Genomic DNA, 23,103 nt, shown 5'->3' on the forward strand with positions numbered 1-23,103 from the left:
AAAAAGATATCAGTTTTTATGCCCCCAGATTTGAATCAGAGAAGCACTAGTGTCAGTAACATTTCTCACACTGTGGTGTTTGCGTTTGGGGGTTATATTTCCTGCTTGGACATATTTGCTCCAGTTTTTCAGCGATATCTCAAAAACGTGACCACCTTTTGAAATGAAATTTTCACATGTTAGTTTCATTGTATCTCTCTTCAAGCGATCGCATCAAAGTTCCAATTTGTGGTTCGCACGATGGAACACCAACAAGATCTTTCCTGGGCTTTGCTGCTACATTTTTATAAGATTAAAACAATCTAACTGTTTTAAAAAACCAAAGGTATACTTTGCCTTTCAAAGCAACTTTTCCCATTTTATTATTATTATTACTGGTTTAGCAAATTCTGCTCATCGCAGCCAGCAGGCTGAACTAAAATACAGATTAACAATAACAATATAAACGTACAGCAAAATATCCACATGTATTCAATAGGAACATTAAAAATGTAAAAGCAACAGACAATAGTTTTGTTATGAAAACCAAAAAATAAATATAACTCAGAAAATGAAATTTTGAGCTCACCATAAGTTGTTGGACCTCCACTGTACCAGGCAGCAAGCGTCGACCACCATGTCTGAATGTCTTACGTAGATTATACAGACATACCCCAGCCATTCCACCATACTGATACTCTGCAGTCTGGGCTACCATAGTCAGGTATTGAAACAGATAAGGCTTCAGTGTTGGTGAGCAGCGGAAGTAGGATGTTAGGAGACCAAAGAACCTCCAAGCACGCACTAAACTTAATCTGAATAGTAAAGAATATAATGAAAATATATGGATTATGGGATTTGAGGCATTGCATGGCGAGGTACCAACATATATTTTGTTTGCAGTTACACCATGTGTTTATCTACTTGCCAGGTCTTCAGGTGACATCGCCAGTCTTCTGATGATGACAAGAGCAAGCTAGTCGAAATGTTGAGACTGATGAAGAAGACCATCAGAGCATACTGATCGAAACGTTGAGTTGAAACCAACGGTTCTTTTCAGAACTACCCCAACTCATTAGAGATAGTCATTATACATAGTGTTACCGCAAACCTTTCCATAACGTAGTTTCAAATCATACTAAAGCAATAATATGAACTTTGTATTTTTTTTAGAAAGTTAATCAAGACTTACTTTTTGGCACTGCTGTTTCTTGTTGTTTGCTTGATAATGTGGCAGTAGATTTCATCACAGATCTCACGATGCTCAAAACAAGCCTTGATATTTAAAGGTAAAATAATTGTTCTTCAATTTGAAAAATATTGTTAAAAACACAGCAAGAGCACTTTAGTTCAGACAAAAGCTGACTAGAGTTGTAAAAGAAATAAATATAATACAACATGTATTTGTTTCATGTTTTGATGTTTTTGTCTACTTTAAATTTACACTGAACGAGATAAAGGCTCCTTGTAGACACACCCCTGCCTGTTACAACTAATAAGTTAACAACAACAAACTTGCTAGCAGCTAAGCCACTTTATTTTTGGGCATGTTTGATGTGGCATCATAACAATCAATCAATCAATCAATCATAGAACATTTATTTCAACATTGTTATGATAATACATAAAACAAGAAACGAATATATTTAGTTTAAAGCCCGATTCATACTTCCTGCGAACGCGATACAAATTTTGACGTCACAAATTCGCAACGAATAGTTCGCATCAGTTGAGTTGTGCTGAACTCCTACGAAACGTGCGCTGCGAAAACAGTCCTGTGATGTCAAAATTCGTATCGCATTCGTATTCGCAGGAAGTATGAACCAGGATTAATAGATGTTAAATTTGCATCGGGATGAAAACAAAAATACTAATATCATAATACAACATTTATTTGTTTGATGTTTTGATATTTTTGTCTACTTTAAATTCATACTGAACGAGATAAAAGCTCCTTGTAGAATGTTGACATCACAATCAACTTCTCTTTAAAATACTAATTGTTTTTAACCCTTACACCGATTTGGTTCTTGGAAAAAGTAGGACAAGGGCTAACCAATATTTACATTATGGTAATAAGCTTTTATAGATTTTCCAGGCTGTTTGATAGCAATGTTTGCTGATTTTTCTGAGGGGCCAAATATTTGGAAATTAGACGAAAATAGGAAGAATATTAAGCCTGTCACTGCTCTTTTTAAATGTTGTAAAGCACTCATTTACTGGTTTGATGTAGGGTGCTGTATACATCCTGCTTGTTATAAATGTGTTTTTTAAAAGAACAGCAAATATTTAGTTTATGACTGGAAATTCCTCTTGGCAGTGAAAGGATTGTTAGATGGATTCATTCATTCATTCATTCAAACTTATATTTACTTCCATACTTTGTGAAAACAAGTACAAACAATTTTGTTTAAAGGAATAACCAATAAACAAAGCTATTTAATGAGGCAGAGAGAATTAAATAAATATAGTATGGAGGCATCATCTGGAAGCCGAGGCTTATGTAGGGATGCCTGGGGACAGACACTAAACAGGGACAAGAACGAACTGAGAGACAAATTCATTATACCTTGAATATGAAGAGGATTCTTTCATACATTGTATCCTGTGGTAGAGAATTGGTCTTCACTTTGACGGGATAATCACCCATCAATTGCATAAGTGCTGTAGCAAATACAAACAAACAAAAACAATGAATGCACACAAAGTTGATTTCAAGAAGAAATTTTGGTACTTTTTGTGCGACACAAAACACAAAGTCCACAGATTAACACTCAACTTGTACAGTTTGAAGATAATGATGTTTGAAAGCTTCCCTTAAAATATTACTTGCTGAGGTGCTGTAGTTTTTGAGAAATGAGAAAAAACAATTTCACAACAACAAAATTTGTCTCATGAGACAAAAATTTGTTTAGCATGTACAACGAATTTTGTGACTCACTTTTGTTCCTCAAAAACTTGACAACTAACGAAGCTGAAATTAAATGAGACTACCGGTACATACATCATCATTCACAGTAAGTAAAGACTCATGTCATGGCTCAAAACTTGAAATACAAAAGGTATAAAAACCCTTAAAGATGCATTATACGTGATTGAAAGTTGTTTGAATACCAAGCTTGTTTTCTTAAAGGCAGATTTTTTTTTTTTTTTTTTTTTTTTGACATTCGTTTATTTACAGGAAATCAGTTCTCAAAATAGTACACATGATGAACAGCTGCAGTGCGTGACCAAGCAGGTTTTAAATAGTCACTATTTTTTTGAGTAATTACCAAAGGTATAACCTCACTGTAATTTTTGTAATGTTTTTATGATTTGAGTCAATGCATGGTGAGGTATCAATATGTATTCGGTTTGCTGTTACACCATGTGTGTATCTACTTGTTCTTTAGAGAACTGTCTTTCTATATTCTACTACCGCGGAGTAGATTTATGGGATTGTTCGGGAGACTTCTCAGTTTTGAAAAGAACTGTCCTGCTTTTTAACTACTACCTGGGCGGAAGGTTAGAATATTATTGGCTGGGTTCTTATGATCTCAACGATTCGTCTAGCTTGCTCTAGTCATCGTCAGGAGACTATAGTTACTATTTTTGTTGAGAATTTTTTTTGTAATGTTGTTATTTAAAATAACACGGTAGTTTATTCAATTTTTAATCATTTGTGAAATTGGTTTTGTTTCTCTTACTCTAATCCTCTCTAGTATTTTCTGTGGCTTACCTATGAAGCATTCCAGAGCCAGTTTATTGATAGCCACGATGGGGAATTCCAGCAGGGATGCTTGGATAGGAGAGTTGGTGTAAGACACAGCATCCAAGAACAGAGACCAATCCTGTGGGTTTGGTACAGGCTTCTTCTTAGCTAAAGATAAAAACATTGAAACATCGAACTTTATTGTATAAGTCATTGCAGTCCTTGGACTTCACTCTTAAAGGGGCACAGCAATTCACCTCTAGTAATCAGGGGCACTTCTATGAGTAAAATGTCAATTTGCACAGGAAATTTGCAAAGGGCACCACAGCAAAAGCACAGGGCACCTAGGCAATACACCGATCCATTAGGCTCCGCCCACAGCGCACGCGTGAGCAAGAACATGTGAGCCTCTCCATGCCATTCTGCACAACTCTGCCGCACACGCCAAGCATACCCGCACGCATGTCGGACTTTATAGTGTCAGACTTGTTGTTGTGCTATGGGTTGTGATTGGTCAGTACGCAATGGGGCGGAGCTTAATGGATCGGTCTATTGCTGTAGGTGCTGTGGTTTATTTCAAGGTCTGTTATTGACATTCCAACCAGTCAGCAATACCAAACATATAAAGTTGCTGCTGCAAAAATATCAAAACTGTTGCATCTGAAAAGGGGATGATGACAGATATGAACGCTATTAAAAGAAACCATTATCTTTATTATTATTTTAAATTTTATCCAGAGATGGTTTGTCAACAGAAGCATTCTGCTTTGCTTATAATTATCTCATAATTATCTCGGAAATGATGTTTGGATCAAAGCCATTCTCTTTGTTGGGGGAATACTCACAACTCAAATTGAGTGATTTCTTGAGGTTACCCATGAACTTAAGAGAGCCGCGTATTGAGCCATCTGTCTTCCTCTGCATCACATATCTATAAATAATAATAACAGTCAATTTTATTCATTTATTTATTTCAAATTTCCGGACAATAGAACATCTTTGCCAAGAAACGCCTTGACCATTTATTTGTTTCAATTTTCCGGACAATAAAACATCTTGACCAAGAGAAGTCCAGCGGAGTACACAAGTTTATAAACTGTCATCTAAAGATGTGTCTTTTTAGCTTAAATGTGAAGTAGAAATCAACAAGACTTAGGTCGGGAAAACTAAGGAAATATAGCAATTTAAGAGATGGAAACTTGCATCGGGTATAAGGAACTTTTATTTTGGATTTTCAGGAGAGCAGTGTCTAAATAACTAGACAGGGTGAATTTTGAAATATTTGGGGTTGAACAAAGACAAATTTACAGAGCGAGATTTGAACCAATGACCTTCGGATTCACATGCCGGCGCTCTACCAACTGAGCTATCTAGCCTGATGCTGCCGGTCTCCGTATTTTGTTAATATCTTTGTTCAGGGTGCCAGTCAGAAGCAATGCCAGTCAGAAGCCATGTAACTGTTAACTGCCATGTAGCCAGGGATCACAACCAAGATTACGATACAACCTGGTTAGCGACAGCCAGGGGATCACAATAAGGGGATGCGAGTAAATTTGTCCTTTTGCAACCCAAAATATTTCTATTTTTAATTTAAGAGCTTACTTGTTTGGATAATCCCTGAAGTACTTGGAAGCAAATTCTACCATCGAGAACCTGGTCATCTCATCCTGAGTGAGTTGTCTAACAAGAGTCTTAGATGGGGAAGGTGGTGGGGAGGATTGCTTCTACAAAAGACAAAAGTACTTACATGAAAAAAAATGCATCAATTCCATCCATTTGCACCATGTGTAAAACTCTATTGAGTAGTGGTGGTTCTGAGAAAGCCGATGGTTGACAACTCAACGTTTCGATGAGTATGCTCTGATCAGAGTTAAAACCTCAAGAACAAACATCACTAAAAAAGATATATCTAAACAATTAGGTGCCCCGTAAAGGATTGCTTCTAAAACAAGGTGTAATTTGTCAGTTGTGTTGGACTTGTCTCATATTGTCTTATCTGCTTCTTTTGTCCTTGGTGCTGTTACATTTCCCTGGTTGTATGTGTGTTTGTCAATAGGTTAGAGTACAAACTCACTCAGACCCAAGGATTGAAGATTCAAATACCAGATTGCAGTCAAAAATTTGAAATATTTTCAAAAAATAAATTTTCCAATATGATCCACCTATGATCCATATTCTTACTGGCTTTCTATTACACAGATCCTGGAATCGCAACACATTCAAAGTAGGTTCATAAATAATTGAACTAATTTTGAGTGTCATGAAAAACAAACTTTCCACTAAAAAATAGAGCAACTTACTGAAGGCCCTGGTTTTGCTGGTTCTTCTTGGTTACTGGCAGCAAAGTTTGTTGCTAATCCTTTCACCTAAACATAAGAATAGTAATTATTCACATATATTTTATTAGAACTTGCTTGATAAAAAATAATAACAAATGATAATAACACTTTATTTGTACCTGTTGCGCCATTTTTTGAATCAGTTTCGCTGATGTACTGTTACGAGTGCATTTTAGGCAACGTGCGTGTTTCAACACTTTCATTCATTCATTCATTCATTCATTCTGCCATGGGAACAGTGTCCCTGAGTAGGGGCCCATATCCCAGCCTGCTCACTGCCAAGCTCAGTACGTCTAAAAGACCTGCTAATCTCAGTCTTCTTGTCCTAATCTTGTGACATGCCTCTCCCAATGAATCTGTTTTATACAACGAAGCATTCTTGTATAGCAGCTGTCTAGTCTCTTCAACACTTACCAAAGCTTTACCTTCAATTTGACTCCCAAAATGGTAGACCATAGGCTGACAGCTATATGGGCTTGTGATATCGCTGAATGGGGTCTATTAAGTATAAACCTTAATGTTTTTATAAGATGCTTTCTACATACATGTAAATCCACTTACTAAGAAGTTTCTTGATTCAGGTCCTGCAGCAGGTACAACACTTTCTCTAGGGAAGAGTCCAGTATGTCCATCCAACATCCCAAACAACCAATCTACATAATGGGTGTCAGAATATATCAACACAGTCAATAATATAGAAATATTGACTGCTATAAGGGGCATAGTTAAAATTATAGGCCCAAGGTGATGTCAAAACAATGACTATGCCCGAAGCGAATCAACTACCTCTTCACATCAAAACATCCACTTCTATTCACTCTTTCAAAACATCTCTCAAAACACACCTCATGTCGATAGATCCATTCTTTTGTAATTAATCTGTTATTTGTGGGTTGTTTTTTTGAGTTTCTATTTAATAGCCCCCTGAGTACTTTTGTGGATATGTGCGCTCTATAAAACTTTGTTATTATAATTAATATTATTATTATTATTACGCTAGTTTCCCTATACAGTACACACGATCAAGCGTCCTATTTGCGACCGTTATTTTTGCGACCATTATTTTTTCTCTTAGAGAATATGTCTTGCATTGATGAGGAAGTACCTGAATCAGTAGCAGAGTGTCTTGTAGTCAGTTTAATGATGTCTCCTTTCATGAAGCTAAGGAGAGTAGATTCTCTTGTGATGTAATCCTGTATGGCTCTCATATACTGAGTGTCTCTCTCAAGATCAATGATGTAGGCTTCAGTCATACTCCGAATCTGCTGTGCCTGATAATGTAAATGATAATTAATGGTTATAAAGCCACTGGACACTATTGGTCATTGTCAAAGACCAGTCTTATCACTTGGTGTATCACAACATATGCATAAAATAACAAAGCTGTGAACATTTGAGCTCAATTGGTCGTCAAGATAAAGTTGCAAGATAATGGAAGAAAAAAGACCCTTGTCACACAAAGTTGTGTGCTTTCAGATGCTTGATTTCGAGACCTCAAAATCTAATTCTGAGTTCTCAAATTCGTGGAAAATTCATCCTTTCTTGAAAACTACGTTACTTCAGAGGGAGCCATTCCTCATAATGTTTTATACTATCAACAGCCCCCATTAATCGTTACCAAGTAAGGTTTTGAGTAATACCCAATAGTGTCCACTGCCTTTGAGTAAAACTATATCAGTTTTCATGCCCACAAGTTAGAATCTAAAAAGGGTTACTAACAGTAACGTTTCTTCGATTTTGTATTCCTATATTCTTCTTGCGTGGACATAATTAATCGCTCCTGAATTTCAGCATAACCTCAAAAACTCCTACATTAAATTTTAGCACACAGGGTAAAACAATTGATGACATGTGATGCATGTTCAACCAATCAACTGACAGAATCTCAGTGTGCGTATACGCAACAGATTATTATGCGGGGTTATGTTAGGAAAAACATTACCTACCCTATGAGTAAATAGGGGTATTACTTTGTCGTTAGTAAGAGTAAAACGGATGGTACCACTGGATGTTACTTCAATCTGTAAAATATCTGAGAAGCTACACACAAAGTTATTGTTAATAGGTTAGACAAATTAGAGGAAATGTTAATTCTGGTTACACAAAGCACAATACTTGTATTGGAATACCATCAAATTTTCAGATAATTTGACATGGCTTGTGTTAGCAATAACTTTTCATCAACTTCAAGACAGCTGATCCCAATTAGTGAGTTTTATTAAAGCAATGACTATTTAATCAAAGACGTAGCTCAATCAAAGCATTCATACTTTCAATTAACTTCTAAAAGCAAACATTTTTTTATTATTAGTAATTTGGTTTAGTACTCTTGCTAGCCACATCTTATAAAAAACCGTGAAAGTCTCATGCTTATTCAAAAATTTGGACTCGAGTTTGTTTCCGTCAGCGCAACAGTCATGTTTGTGGTCCCACATTAGTTGAAAAGGAGCAACAACAATTGCATGGTCTATTAGCTCATTAGTTAGCACTAAATACAAACAAACACTGACATAAAATTGAGAAAGTGAACTTACTGGATGTGTTCTAGTACTGTCAGTTGATCTTTTGACTGATCGTATTCTCTTTTGATCAAACGGATTCCACTCTCTGAGATTCCTAGAAGCTCTACTTGACGATTCGTCCTGCTGCCCTGTTTCATAACAAGTCAGAGGATTAAACAAATAAAGAAGTATAAAGAAATGGCGATGGTCTTCAAACCTCGCTACAGCAAAATATGACAACACTATACTTGACGATTCGTCCTGCTGCACTGTTTTATTACAAGTGAGAGAATTTGTTTTTAAATGAAGTAAAAACCTCATAATATGGATAGTAACACAGTAACACCATGTAATGACTATCTCTAAATGAGTTGGGGTGGTTCTGAAAAGAGCCGTTGGTTATATATTTATTTTTTCTTGTTTATCCTGGGAAATCCATTCAGTAAGAACAACTCACTGATCACCCATGGATCCCAGCTAATAACAATCTACAGAAGTGCACTTAAGATAAACGATTACAAATTTACACAGTAAAACATTGCACATTCATTTAAAAAAAAAAACTAGATCCAAGCACACATAAACTACAAAATAGCATTTTTAAATAGGACAAAGAAAATTAAAGGGGAAAAAATACACAGCCATACTCGATGTTTCGATTAGTATGCTCTGTGATCGCCTTAGAGAGATTTTCTCTTCTCCAGAAGCAGTCACAGAGCATACTGATCGAAACATCGAGTTGAAACCAAATAACGGCTCTTGTCAGAACCATCCCAACTCATTTAGAGATAGTCATTACATTGTGTTACCGCAAACCTTTCCATATCGTATTCAACATTTCAAATCCTACTTAAAAACCTCACTATAGGAAATTTTGTAACACTTCAAACTCCTGAAAGAACGTCCAATATTGGTCCTTTCACACTTTACAAAAGTTTCCTGGGAAAACACAAACACTCAGTAAGCTGCTGGAAATGAAAAGTTCAACCAAATATTGTCTAATGTGATCATAGTGTGAATGAGGTGAGATACTAACAGTTAACAATTATTCCTATTCACACTGCATGATGGGATTAAATAATTAACAGATTAGGCTACCAGGATATCTCTTGATTCAATACACAGGATTGTAGGATTAAGCCTCTCTAAAAGAATTAACAGATTAAAGCTGTCTTGAGAACAGCTAAATGCTTAGCAGGATCACCTCAAAAGAAATTACTAATAATAAATCAGTTTGTTAAACAGGTATTCCTGGAAACTTGTGTTCAATTCTGAAATACTAAATTCTAAGCAGCCCCAAAACAACATACTGCTGAAGTTGCTTGCTTCGCGGGGGGACGGGGATAGAATTTTTATTGTCACGGAGGAAGTGGACAGGGAATGTTTATTTTAACATTGCGAACGGGTGGCCCGATCATTTTGGCCGGGATTGTGAAATACCGGGAAGTGAAGTACATGTTACACTGAGAACCCATTTCCTCAGTGTGAACGAACATGGGATGGCAGTTGGGTTAAAATTCCTCAAGAATTTCCAAGGGTTTTAGTTTATAGAAATCTGCTCTGTAGTATGAAAAGCGCAGGCCTACAGGAATAATATTTGACTAACAAGCAAGCAAATCATTCTTAAAAAGTTTGAAAGCTTTTGCAGCACATGATTTTTAAGTCACTTACAGTCACTGGGTAGAGCCTGCTGAAGTAGAGTGGAAATTTCCGGACCATTTCGATGACATCTTTCTTCAATTTGGTCTTCTGCCCGGCATTTTGTGGGTTAATGCCTTCAGGATCTAAAAATATCAACAACAAATAGACAAAGTTGTCGCTTTTACCAATATCAAATTTACTTGAGTTGTCGTTAATAGGTAGTACAGACTGAGTTGTAGTGGCCCAGCAGTCAAATATGCTTGGGTCTCAGTCATATGGTAATTGTGTCCATGAGTAAGACACTTGACTAAAATTGCTTCATCCTTCAAATAGAAAACACCAGTGTATTTAAGAATGAGCATTTGACCGATACGTTTGGTCGATAAAAACTATAGTTTCGGTTTGCATTTTGCTTAAGCGATCAGCACTCCTGTTATCTGCTGGCCCCTCGAGAGTACTGCTCTCATGACTACGGACGTAGAAGTCGGCAACCAGCAGTTCGCGCAAGAGCAGTGATCTCGCGAGAGCACTGCCACAACTCAACTATTTGTCCACAAGTCTAGCAAGTTTACTATTTATTTATATTTTCCCCCCATTTATCCACACCATGCAAAGCTTCAAACAATACATACTGTACAAGTTAATGTTTGTATCATTCTTTATCACCTTGCCCATCCTCATCATGTTAACATTTTTCGTCTTTTGTAGTTGTTTTAGATTATTATTTAATTTATTGGCTTTATCTATGTGTTAATTGTTTATTTTACATTTTTGAATGTAAATATTTTATCTTATTGCATTAGAAATAATTTCAAATAAAAAATTAGAAATAAATACATTTTTTCTTTTTATGGACTAAAAATACAGAATGAATTTAAAGAATGAAAGAATTAGTTTTGCATACTGACCCAGCATATCTCTGACATAGTGTTTCTCCTCTCAAAATACAGAATGAATTTAAAGAATGAAAGAATGAGTTTTGTATTGACTGACCCGGCATATCTCTGACATAGCGTTTCTCCTCTAAAAATACAGAATGAATTTAAAGAATGAATGAATGAATTATTCATTGACTGACCCATCATATCTCTTTCTTAAAATTTCATTACAAATAAACGCATTGAATTATGAGGTTTGTATTGACTGACCCAGCATATCTCTGACATAGCGTTTCTCCTCTCAATATACAGAATGAATTTAAAGAATGAATAAATGAGTTTTGTATTGACTGACCCATCATATCTCTTTCTTAAAATTGCATTACAAATAAACGCATTGAATTATGAGGTTTGTATTGACTGACCTAGCATATCTCTGACAAAGCGTTTCTCCTCTCAATATACAGAATGAATTTAAAGAATGAATGAATGAGTTTTGTATTGACTGACCCATCATATCTCTTTCTTAAAATTGCATTACAAATAAACGCATTGAATTATGAGGTTTGTATTGACTGACCCAGCATATCTCTGACATAGCGTTTCTCCTCTCAATATACAGAATGAATTTAAAGAATAAATGAATGAATGAGTTTTGTATTGACTGACCCATCATATCTCTTTCTTAAAATTGCATTACAAATAAACGCATTGAATTATGAGCTTTGTATTGACTGACCCAGCATATCTCTTTCTTAAAATTGCATTACAAATAAACGCATTGAATTAAGAGCTTTGTATTGACTGACCTAGCATATCTCTGACATAGCGTTTCTCCTCTCAATACACAGAATGAATTTAAAGAATGAATGAATGAATTATGCATTGACTGACCTAGCATATCTCTGACATAGCGTTTCTCCTCTCTGCTCATCCTGATGCAACTCTTACTGAATGTATCCGTTACTATCTGATAGAAGATAAGCTGCTGGGCCATTGGGTTATCTAACCTCTCTCCTGGGGTGAACACCTGTACAAGTCAACACATATAATTGTTTATAGGATTTGAGGCATTTCATGGTAAGGTATCAATATATATTTGGTTTGGGGTAACACCAATGTGTGTATCTACTTGCCAGGTCGATTTTGTTCTTAGAGAACTGTCTTGCTTTATTCTACCACCACCGAGTAGATTGTTCGGGTGTTCGGGAGACTTTTCAGTTCTGAAAAGAACTGTCCTGCTTATTAACTATTGGGCGGATGGTATAGAAATAGGCTGGGACTACTACTTTAGCTTATAGGTTCGTAAATAACTGTACTACCGGGAGTCAGTTCTTGGATTGGTCTCAACGTTTCGACTAGCTTGCTCTAGTCATCGTCAGGAGACAACATATAATTGTTGTTATTATTATTATTTTTATTATTATTATTATTATTAGTATTAGTGGTATCAAAAAATAAACCACAAAGGAAACTGAAAGGGTAAATTTTAACTGATTTGTGGTAGAACAGATACAAATTTACTACAGGATTGAACATCGAACTCCTGGTTGTTTAAGTCATCATGGTGTGGGTTTGAGTCCTGGGGTGGATTTCACAAAGAGTTAAGACAAGTCTTATCTAAAGTTAGGACGAGTTACTCGTCCTGTACCTGTGAGGATAGAGGTTGATAATGCATTTGAAAAAGCATTTTGGAGCACCGCGGCAGCCCGAGGCTGTTTACTCCCCAGGGAGCTGAGAAAGGTTAAAGAAAGGTTAGTTATTGGCCCAATGATCAGGGCACTAAATGTAATTTGTTACTCTAAAATGACACTATTCTAAAATGCCTATATAAGAACTAGTTATTATTATAATTTTTATTTGAAGCAACAACCTGGGAAGCGGAAGTCAGGGGATCACCATAAGGAGAAGTGACTTTTTATTTCATAATATAAATAATAACCTACAAGGGAAACTGACTAGGTAAATTTAAACGATTTTGGGGTTGACGAAAAAAAATGTTTAACTTAGGAGCTTAGTTTTTCTGACCTCTTTGCGTATGTAGAGACGCCATCGTACTCTGTTGTAGGTATAGAAGACATCTGGAACTGCTGGATAGGACTTAGTATGCATTGATTCCATCATGGCTGTATCATCTGAAGATAGACGTGGGACCACAATCTCCTACAATAAAATGCACAACAACAACCAACTTACCATTTGTACAAATATTTATTGAAACGGTCGATTGATTGATTTTTTTATGTATTTTTAATCTTCAGGTATACCTGGAGTGAATTTCACAAAGAGTTAGGACCAGTCTTATCTCTAGTTTGGACGAGTTACTTGTCCTAACTTAAACTTAGGACTAGCCATCAGTTTTTAATATCTCCTAGGACTCGTTCTAAGTTTGGACTAGTCCTACATGTAACTCTTTGTGAAATCGACCCCACAGCCCTTGGAAAAAAAGTAGAAAACTTGATGGAGTACAAGGGCTGACCTACATGCACAAACATCAACCACCCAAGTTTATTTCTGGTAACAGTATTTATTACTAAATATTTATTTGTTTGTTTAGATGATCTTCCCTTCAAGAGAGCTCTGACAACTCACACAAGGGGATATAAATACCAAGCTGGTAACAGCCAATCTCTCTCATACAAACATTGGTTTAGCCTCTATGATTATGAATTGCACAAATCAAGAAATTTTGATTCAGTAACTAGACAATTGAGTCATTGTTAAATTAGTGGTTATAGCTTGGGGGATTTGAACACCAGCCTTGTATATTGCAAGTCATGCAGTCTAATCATTGGACCGTGGTGATTGATTGATTAATTGATTGATTTAATTATTTATATTCTATTCTTTTATATGAATAACCCATAATAATGTGGTCTCCCAGAGGGCACTAAAGTTACAATTTTTTTTACAAAAAGACAGAAAGTCACATGCAGAATAAAGATGTCAAATAAAAGGAGCAAATTTATATTTAAAAAAAGTTACCTCTAGAGCCAGCTTGCTCAAGGGCAGTAATGTTACAATAACATCAAATCATATTTGGATAAAAAATGAATAAAAGAGAGCACAGTTTATACAAAACAAAAGAAATAATATCAAGTACATACATTTGAATGAAGCACAGTGAAAAACACTTAGCAAAACCTAAAGCTTAAACATAATAGGACCAAATGGAAATGTTTCAAGACATTTTATCATTTTTGTTGACTACCTTAAACTAATGTTTTCTCACATCATTGCAAGGCTGAAAAATGTTTGGCGCTGAAAGATGGCAATTGTCTCTTGAAAAAGTGCATTCGAAGATGGGTAGTATTTGATTTTTTTAGTTTTGGTTTATATGCAAAACTTAATGGAAACAAATAATAGGGGATACAAGTGAACTGTGATAAATTTCTTCCAAGTAGAAAAGTCAAGCGTCAGTTTGTTCTGAACATTTTGACAAGTACATTCCAGTCATCTACTGAAAAATGCTTCCAGAATTTAACTTGGTGCTTTTAAGCAAACACATTTTTATTGTTTGACCTCATCAGTGATGGTGGTCTTAGCAAAGGGGTCTCTATGCTGCAACAAAGTGTACAAACATAGAGCCTATATGTATATGTATGTCTTTCTGCAAACAAAATGCTGACATGTAGTATTTCTAGGTTCATTGATTAATACTTGCACACTATAAACAAATGGCACACAATGTAACATTAGACCGCTAAAATGACTACAAAATGAAAGGGGTGGGGTGGGGGGGGGGGGGCTTTTGCAATTTTTCATAGCGCTTCAACTTCAGATGGACTAATGTAATGTACATGTAATGGACTAATGTAATGTTGAATTTGCGTTGGGGATTATGAATATTATTTGTTTTTTTGCCAATTCCAAAGTTCAAAACGCTGCTTAAGTATGGGATTCGAACTGCCTCTAGCTACTAGGCAATCACTAGTTGGTACAAATGTAGACATCTGCTCTAGATTGACAAAGGTCATGGGTTCGATACCAACCTGAGTACTATGCCTAAGATTTGTGTTTTCACAGATACATTGCCTACATACATCGGTGTCAAGGTAAAAACCAACTAATAAAGCTACCTCTTATTACATATTTTATAGACTGATATGTATCTCATGATGAATACTTGGCACATAATGGAGGTGACTTTTACATTGATGGTTATTAGAATGCATCCAACTGCAACACAGCTATTTCATGCAAGCAGTGACAGGCAGCAAATTGCATTATACTCACATCCATTATTTTATCACTTAGCTTGTACTGACGGGAGGCCTACGGTAGAAAACGTTTGGACATTTCCAGGAAAGTTAAGTTTGGTTGAGAAAACTAAGGTTCTTTTTTATACTATAGGCCTTGAATTTTGTTCTTGAAGGGGGCAGGCAGTTTTCCTCTGGCAAGGGGCACTTCTGAGGAAAACTAAATTTTTTGTATTGGAACTTGTCAAAGGGCATCACAGCAATAGCACCACCATGTTGTGGGTGTCATGGGTTATTTGGAGGTCTAAGATTGGATTACATAAAACAGCCACTGGAGGGCATTTTACAATTTTTTTAAAGTTTGAAATTGGAGAGAACGACAATGCTAGAAACAGAGAAATAATTTTCTCACACATGAAAAACAATTTGCAATTATTAAATTTAATTTGAAATCAGAATCTAAACTTTGTTTAATATTGTACCATTAACTTTGTTGTACGAAGGCTAGGGTGCACCAATGTCTCAGTTAATATTTCTACCTCCAAATGGTGCTATTCTAAAGGTTCTCATATTTTGTTCAACATCAATCCTCAGAAAATTTACATGTGATTTGGGGATGAACAAAGAAAAATTGAGTAGAGCAGGATTTGAACCAGTGGCCTCCTAATAAACGTGCCAGTGCTCTACCAACCGAGCCATCTAGTAGCCCTATGTGGGCAGTCTCCCTATTTTGTCAATAACTTTGTTTAGGGGTGCCAGTCAGAGTGTAGAAATTTAGGTATACAACTTACCGTAGTAGCATCTGTATTTGTCCGAACTCGATGACCATGAGATTTCAGGACATGCATAGCTTCATTATGCACCCCTTCCTTCTCCGTTGAGATGATCTTCTTAGGAACCCTCTTACTCTCTGATCTCACCACCTGGTTGGTTTTTTGGAAGGCCTCAGCCTTGACTTTGATGCGCTGAATAGGAGGTGGAGGTGGAGGTCCTTGGCTGGGAGGTACTGGAGGTGGCGGTGGAAAGGGGAATGAGGTCTGGTACAAAGGGGACGTTGGTCTCTTAGCTGGACTTAGGGCTTTTGGCTTCTCCTCTGGTGGACTTCTTTGATCAAGTACAGCTTTCTGGGCGAATATCTTAGCCATAGCTTCAGAGTGGACATCATCAATGCTGTTCTTGGTAGGCGAACGGCGGGGGCTGTACTTTGGTTTGACTGGTGGAGGAATCTTGATTGGAGATTTTTTTTGAGACGCTTGACGGGCAGGGGTTGGCTTCCCATAGTTGGCTTCAAATTGATGCTGAATCTTCTGGGCTCGTGCACTGATCATAACTTGTAGAGAAGCATCTGGAGCAACTCTGGATTGTTCAGTTGAAGTCTTGACTGCCTTCTTAATATGACTAGTGGGTTTTGGCACTGGTTCCTGGTTGATTGGTGGGCTTGGGTCATCCTCTTCAGTATAATCACCCCAGTCGATTCCGACAGCTTGAGGTTTTGGATCTTCCCCACGCCTAGGCGGCCATACCACACGACCTACACGAATAGTATTTGCTCGGTAGGCATCATTCAAGGAAATAACTTTGCCACTTTTGGAGCGGACCTTAACCTGGCTGGCCTCTTGTGAGGGAGCTGGTGGGGGTGGAGGAAGAGGAGGTGGGATTGGTACAGAGCCAGGGGAAGCAGCTGTAGGGTGGGAGCTCCTTGCAGGACCTGGTGAAGTAGCTCTTAGTGAAGCAGGTCTAGCTTGAGATCCTCGTGCAGGGCCTGCTGGAGCAACTCTAGGTCTGGATCTCTGTGCTTGAGTTTCTATTTTCAACTTGGTAGTGGTCATCTCATTGGAAGACTCGGCTGGAATATTGACAACGTTATCTGAGAACTGGAGGCTTTTTGGCCGGCTAGTAGACGGTGATTCCTGCGAGGGTTGATTCCTCCATGAGTAATCATCAGCAGCTTTTGTCTTAGAGAGGGAACTTTTCAGAGGGTCCTTTGTTGAATCTTTGGATGAGAGCTGGGATTGCATCGATTCAAGCATCTGCTGCTGTTGCTGGAGCTGCATTTGCTGGGCCTATTCAAGAAAACAGGAGAAAACATTTATGAAAAATGTAAGCGTAGTCTAAAAATGTTCAGTAACTTCTAAAAATTGTGACCAGTTTGCTGCTCCTGACTGGGGTGTTGTGATTCACGCTGAATAAATCTCATAATTTCTCATAAGAAAATTCAACATGAAAGATTGTTTGAAATCTGACGTAAGTTGTTATTAGAGGATCCTTCTTGCAAGCTTGTATTTAAAGGAACATTGCAGATTTGGTTTTTGCTAACAAAACAGTTGCTGGCAGTGTATCATATCCACCATATACATAAACTGACAAACCTGAGCAGTTTAAGATCGATCGGCCGTCTGGGTCACGAGAGAATAGTGAAAAAATGATTACAAATTTTGCATTGCATCGATGCCAAAATAAAAATGAATAAAATGCTCACTGAGCGATAAACTCCAAACGCGATTATTTATTTCTCATCAAATATGACATTTCAGACATAAATATTTCAAGGAATGTATTCAACTATCATCATCATTAAACCGTGTAAGTTGTATGTAAATCTGTGATCTTCACGATTTTTGTTTCTTACCAATTCTGTAACGTTCCTTTAACATACAAAATTATACTCAAACACTAACAGTTTCCAAGAGGCTTTTGTGATGGAAACAAGAAGGTGGAAATTCCAAAAACACAAAGAAATTGAAAATGCAATCTAATACAAGTTGTGCAACTCACCAGAATGGTCTGCTGGTTTAGATATGTCTGCTGCTGCATCATGGAATCTTGCTGCTGCTGTTGCTGCTGTTGCTGCTGTTGCTGCTGTACTTGAACTGCTGCTGCATACATAGCAGGCTGCATCATCATCTGAGCAGGGGCTGCAGGCACAATATAAACTTTCATCAAGTCACTTCATCTCTTCATCCAAAGAAATCAATTTGTTACTTTACATTCAACAGAAAAAGTCTGAAGGCGATAGACCTGTCAAAGTCTATCTCAGGACAAGAAATATTTTGTAAAGCTGTTTTTGTTCTTGTAAACCGTTCCTTGATGAAAAGCCCTACTTTTCGGAACGTGATTCCACATTTTTATTTAATTGAATTCAAAGTAATGTTTATTGCCACATACCATCATCAAGAAGAAAAAAAACAAGTACAGTCAATATCTATTAGTGTGGAGGCATGCTCCGAAATGGGATTGTCAAGGAACAGTCTACAAATGAAACAAACAACAGCTTTACAATATATACGAATAAACAAAATAACACCTAAAACAAGTAGTAATAAACTTGATCAAGTCACTTCATCTCTTTATCCAATTTAATAAAATTGTTACCAATACATTCACCATATAAAAAGTCCGAAGACGTTATTAGAACTGTCAAAAGTCTATCTCTGGCCAAAAATATTTTTTGAAAGTCGCACCTCACTTTAAACAACAAGATGCATTACATACATGTATCAGAATCAGAATAAGGTTACCAGACAAACTACCATGGCACAAGTACAATTTGTGACTTCAGGTATCCTGTTAATTTCTGCTTAGCAGAAAATTGTTAAGCATTCTGATTAAAGGGGATATAACGATAACACCATAACAATATTACCTTGATAAGGCATGCCAGGAGTAGCATATGCTGGTACCAAAGAACAAAACAAAACAATGGGTTAGTAAAGGAGTTAGTATAATACCTCAACCAATTCAAGCTAATATTAAATGATGTTTAGGTTTTATGAATGAATGTTACATGTAGAAATAAAAAACTGTTTGTAAGTACAGATTTATCTTCAGTTTTAGAAAATATTAAAGTGATTATTTAGTGTTTGAAATACTTTGACTGTGGCTAATTCTTAGCTTAGCATTTTTGACGAAGTTTAATTACCACTACAGCCACCCAATCAAACTAGGAACACCGTGGCAAACCCCTTCTCTTTTCAGTGCACCGGGTTCTTTTACGTGCATAATACAACACACGGTACCAATGGCTTTGCGTCCCATCCGAAGGATGCAGCGATGGTTAAGTGTCTTGTCTAAGGACACAAGTAAGGATGCAGCAATAATAGTTAAGTGTCTTGCTTAACAACACAAGTGTCAAAACCAGGACTTAAACCCACACTCTGCTGATCAGAAACACCAGAGCTTCAGTCATATGTTCTTATCATAGAGTTATATATAAGAACTAGAGGGCGCACTGGTCTATATACGCGCTCCGGCATGCGCACAGGCGGCCATTTTCTAAGTTGACAAAACAGCCATCTCACAGCGTGTGTTTGTGCGGCCATTTTGTAAGTTGAACAAACAGCATATTTGTTAAATAAAAAAAACTCGAGCGTGTATTTCAAATTCAACGCGCGTACAGAATGGCGCGCTTGTCATCTTGCGGTCCCGTCGCGTATGTGCAAGCAGCATCACCAGTGCGCCCTCTAGTTCTTATATTTAACTCTATGGTTCTTATCCACTCTGCCATGACACACCATTCATAAAAAAAACCTCAAAGTTCCGGTGAAACCCAATCGATGAAAATTCACTCTTTAAAATGTTACCTGACATAGGAGCCGACATTGCAGTAGCCATTGTGGCCGGCATTACGGCCGGCATAGTCATGGGCATAACTGGCTGCATGGCTGGCATGGTGGGTTGCATCATTCCATGAGTCAATACAGGGTTAGGTGCCATGTTAGGGTAACCTACATCATGTTAGTAAAACAGTTGTTAATGGATAAAGGACTCTTCTATGTTATGGAATTCTCAATGTCTAACAAAAAGAGTACCACAAGCCGGGGATGGTCTTTGAGTTGACTATGAAACCACAACGTATTTAATATTGTCATCGTAACAACCCTAGCTTTTTAGCAAAAAAAATAAGGAAAAAAAACCAAAAACATTTGTGCTTAATCAAATTTGTGCTTAATCAAATTTGTTTAGTCTAGCTGTCACACATATCCCTCTAGTCACTACACTCTTGGTGTCATATACATGTAGTATACAAAAGTTCAACAAATGTAAGTCATTTGGTGGATACAACAAAGCTAAAGATTTGCATGATCTTTACAAACTTTTCAGAGACCACAAATTGCAAAGGTGAATGAAAGGGTCTTTAAGAGGGCAAGTGGTACTCTCTATCTGACATTGAGAATTTTGTTTTTGATGGTCCCTAAGATAACACTACATGGTTAAAATAATCTTGATTTATCTACTCAAAACTTCTAAAACTATAATTATTTGACTACTTATATGGTTTTAGTACTCTAAGAACTAAATGTGTTCCAGAACTAAATGTTTTAACATCATTAATTCTGTTGTCTTAGAAGGAAATCCAACTTCAAAACAGAAGAATCTTGAAACGAGTCCACCTTTTTTTTTATAAGCCTAGTTTAAAATTGAAAATTAGAACAATGTTACCGGAACCTTTTTTGGGGGCTACTATTTGATGTTGTATTTGGAGGCTATTTGATGAATCAAACCATTTATTGTTGTACATGTACATGTATCAAACCATTTCTTCATACATCTTTGTTCAATGGGGTGTAAGGTGTGTAAGGGGATGGTTAAATCACTATCAGTAACAATCAGTTAACTTGTGTCTAGGTTAATTCATTAAAGTTAAATTTAAAATGTTGTCTACAGAGGTTGAGGTATAAACACAATGTGAGTGTTAATTGTAAAGACTAAATTGAAGCGATGTACATGTAGTCTAGACATTTAGTAGAGTTATATAGAGGTTAATTTTCAACAGGGTTAATTTAATCATAGGTTTAAACCAAAAAAATACAAGACAAGTCGGAAGATACATCATGGCAAAAACAACAACTTTCAGCCAATTTCAGCCAAGAAGAATACCAAAGTTTCAAGGAGAAGGAAACTAAATGTCAAATCAGGTTTCTTTAGCAAATCTTTGAGATTGATTTATAACTTCCTACCTGGAATAGTCATAGATGGATGTATAGGAGGAGGAGGGGGCGGTGCTGGTACCGGAGATCGCCCTCCACCCCTCAGGGATTTATTCAACTTCTGCAGGTTGGCTAGATCAGAGGTTTCGTTCATCTTAAGGACAGGATTAAATAATCTGGAATTAAAGAGAGAAAATATAACAGATAATCACAAATAAAAACAAAACTACTAAATCTGGATTTAAAGGGAGAAAAATAAAATGTATTATAATCAGATTTTCTCAATCAACAGTCTGTACAGTATTGAACAGAAAATTGTTCAGCCATAAAAAAAACCTACACAGGCCCAGACAATCAGTCAATCAATCAATCAATCAATCAATCAATCAATCAATCAGCAGGCATTCGTACAACATCATAAGACCTAGTTGCCTGTCAAGGCGATTAGCAAAGTGTAGGAATAATTTGAGAATATAAAGAGTTTACAAATTATTTCTGAAGGCTTTTGTACAATGGAAAGCTGCTGTAGGCTTCTACCCGAGAGTTTGTGTTGCCATTACTTTAAAGAAGAGTTATTACCAAATGTATACATTCCCTTCAAGATATATTGAACCTAAATTGGGTAAAGAAAGCAATTTCTGGAAGGATGATCTTGACAAGTAGGACCAACCTGTCTACATAGTCATCTAGTCGATTTCTTGAGTCACTTAAAGGAACAGAAACACTCCTTATATAATGACCAGTAGTGTGATCTGAGTTGGTGCTACCATCATCACTGGGTTCAGAGTTCACTGTGGGATGAATCACAGGTACTACTATAGTGTCATCGTACACATTATCCCTAAAAAAGAAAGAAACAAATTATTGTGATAATAATAATGGTGAATACTTCTAGTGTGCCATGCCTGTCAATGATGACACTCCCGGCACAGAAACAAGAACTCTGCTTGCTATACACAAAGACAACCAAAAGTTTGAAGGCTATGGTTTCCAAAATAGACATGTTTTGAGATGTGTTTTGAATGGATCCTTCCCATGAAATATGCTAATTACATTCATGCATGCGTACAGACCTTGTTGGTTGGCAAACGCCATAGAGTTGTGCACTAAGCAGACGCGCAGTCGCGTCTGCGTCACGCACCCATTAGCCGTGTACAAAACAGCGCGATGTTCCCTCAATTTGCCAACCAAAACGTTAGTGCACACGCGCTACGTGCAATTTACATATTTCATGGGAAGGGTCTATTGGGAACAAGTATTTGCTTTTCTGAGTTGAAGTGGGAGGCTGTACCAAAACGATGGCCTGACATGTGAGGAAAAAAACATCACCCCAGAAGCGCCAACAACGTGGACATTCATCAGGAGCAGGTTGTTTGATGCGCCAAAGCTATCTGGGAGGTTTGTACATGAATCAAGTCATTGATGTATTCATCTTTTTCATAGAAACATCTGTTTTACGTCTATGATTATAATTTGCAAAAAATCAAGAAATTGTGATTCAATAACTAAAAGACAACACTTATTCTAGTCATTGTGAAATCAACGGTTAGCTGTGGGGATTTGAACCCAAAACCTTGTCATTGCTAGTTCTGCAGTCTAACCACTGGACCTTTTTGAACTGAATTAATATCTTAATGACACTAGACACTATAGGTAATTGTCAAAGACCAGTCTTCTCACTTGGTGTATCTCAACATATGCATAAAATAACAAACCTGTGAAAATTTGAGCTTTATTGGTAGTCGGAGTTGTGAGATAACTATGAAAGAAAAAAACACGCTTGTCATACGAAGTTGTGTGGTTTCAGATGCTGGATTTCGAGACCTCAAATTCTTAACTTGAGGTCTCGAAATCAAATTCGTGGAAATATACTTCTTTCTCGAAAACTACGTCACTTCAGAGGAAGCCGTTTCTCGAAATGTTTTATACCATCAACTCTCTCCCCATT

The 23,103-nt window shown here is 36.9% G+C and overlaps 1 protein-coding gene across 1 annotated transcript in view; it reads right to left on the reverse strand.

The window, feature by feature from the left end:
- LOC117292864 (unconventional myosin-XV-like) overlaps positions 1–23,103 on the reverse strand; it is a 61,364-nt gene that overhangs the window by 9,096 nt on the left and 29,165 nt on the right. The window contains exons 27-49 of the mRNA XM_033775034.1: positions 21,826–21,996; positions 21,186–21,331; positions 19,809–19,952; positions 18,872–18,901; positions 18,004–18,143; positions 17,017–17,291; positions 16,029–16,944; positions 15,901–15,909; positions 15,266–15,304; positions 13,058–13,192; positions 11,924–12,059; positions 10,182–10,294; positions 8,544–8,659; positions 7,956–8,049; positions 7,115–7,280; positions 6,571–6,662; positions 5,971–6,036; positions 5,273–5,394; positions 4,516–4,601; positions 3,698–3,838; positions 2,549–2,643; positions 1,172–1,254; positions 569–794 (exon numbers count right to left, since the gene is read on the reverse strand). Of these exons, the coding sequence (XP_033630925.1) occupies positions 569–794; positions 1,172–1,254; positions 2,549–2,643; positions 3,698–3,838; positions 4,516–4,601; positions 5,273–5,394; positions 5,971–6,036; positions 6,571–6,662; positions 7,115–7,280; positions 7,956–8,049; positions 8,544–8,659; positions 10,182–10,294; positions 11,924–12,059; positions 13,058–13,192; positions 15,266–15,304; positions 15,901–15,909; positions 16,029–16,944; positions 17,017–17,291; positions 18,004–18,143; positions 18,872–18,901; positions 19,809–19,952; positions 21,186–21,331; positions 21,826–21,996 (3,541 nt within the window). The remainder of the gene's footprint in view (positions 1–568; positions 795–1,171; positions 1,255–2,548; positions 2,644–3,697; positions 3,839–4,515; positions 4,602–5,272; positions 5,395–5,970; positions 6,037–6,570; positions 6,663–7,114; positions 7,281–7,955; positions 8,050–8,543; positions 8,660–10,181; positions 10,295–11,923; positions 12,060–13,057; positions 13,193–15,265; positions 15,305–15,900; positions 15,910–16,028; positions 16,945–17,016; positions 17,292–18,003; positions 18,144–18,871; positions 18,902–19,808; positions 19,953–21,185; positions 21,332–21,825; positions 21,997–23,103) is intronic.

This window comes from Asterias rubens, chromosome 7 (genome assembly GCF_902459465.1).
Source record: "Asterias rubens chromosome 7, eAstRub1.3, whole genome shotgun sequence".
In the NCBI taxonomy this organism is placed as follows: Eukaryota; Metazoa; Echinodermata; class Asteroidea; order Forcipulatida; family Asteriidae; genus Asterias; species Asterias rubens.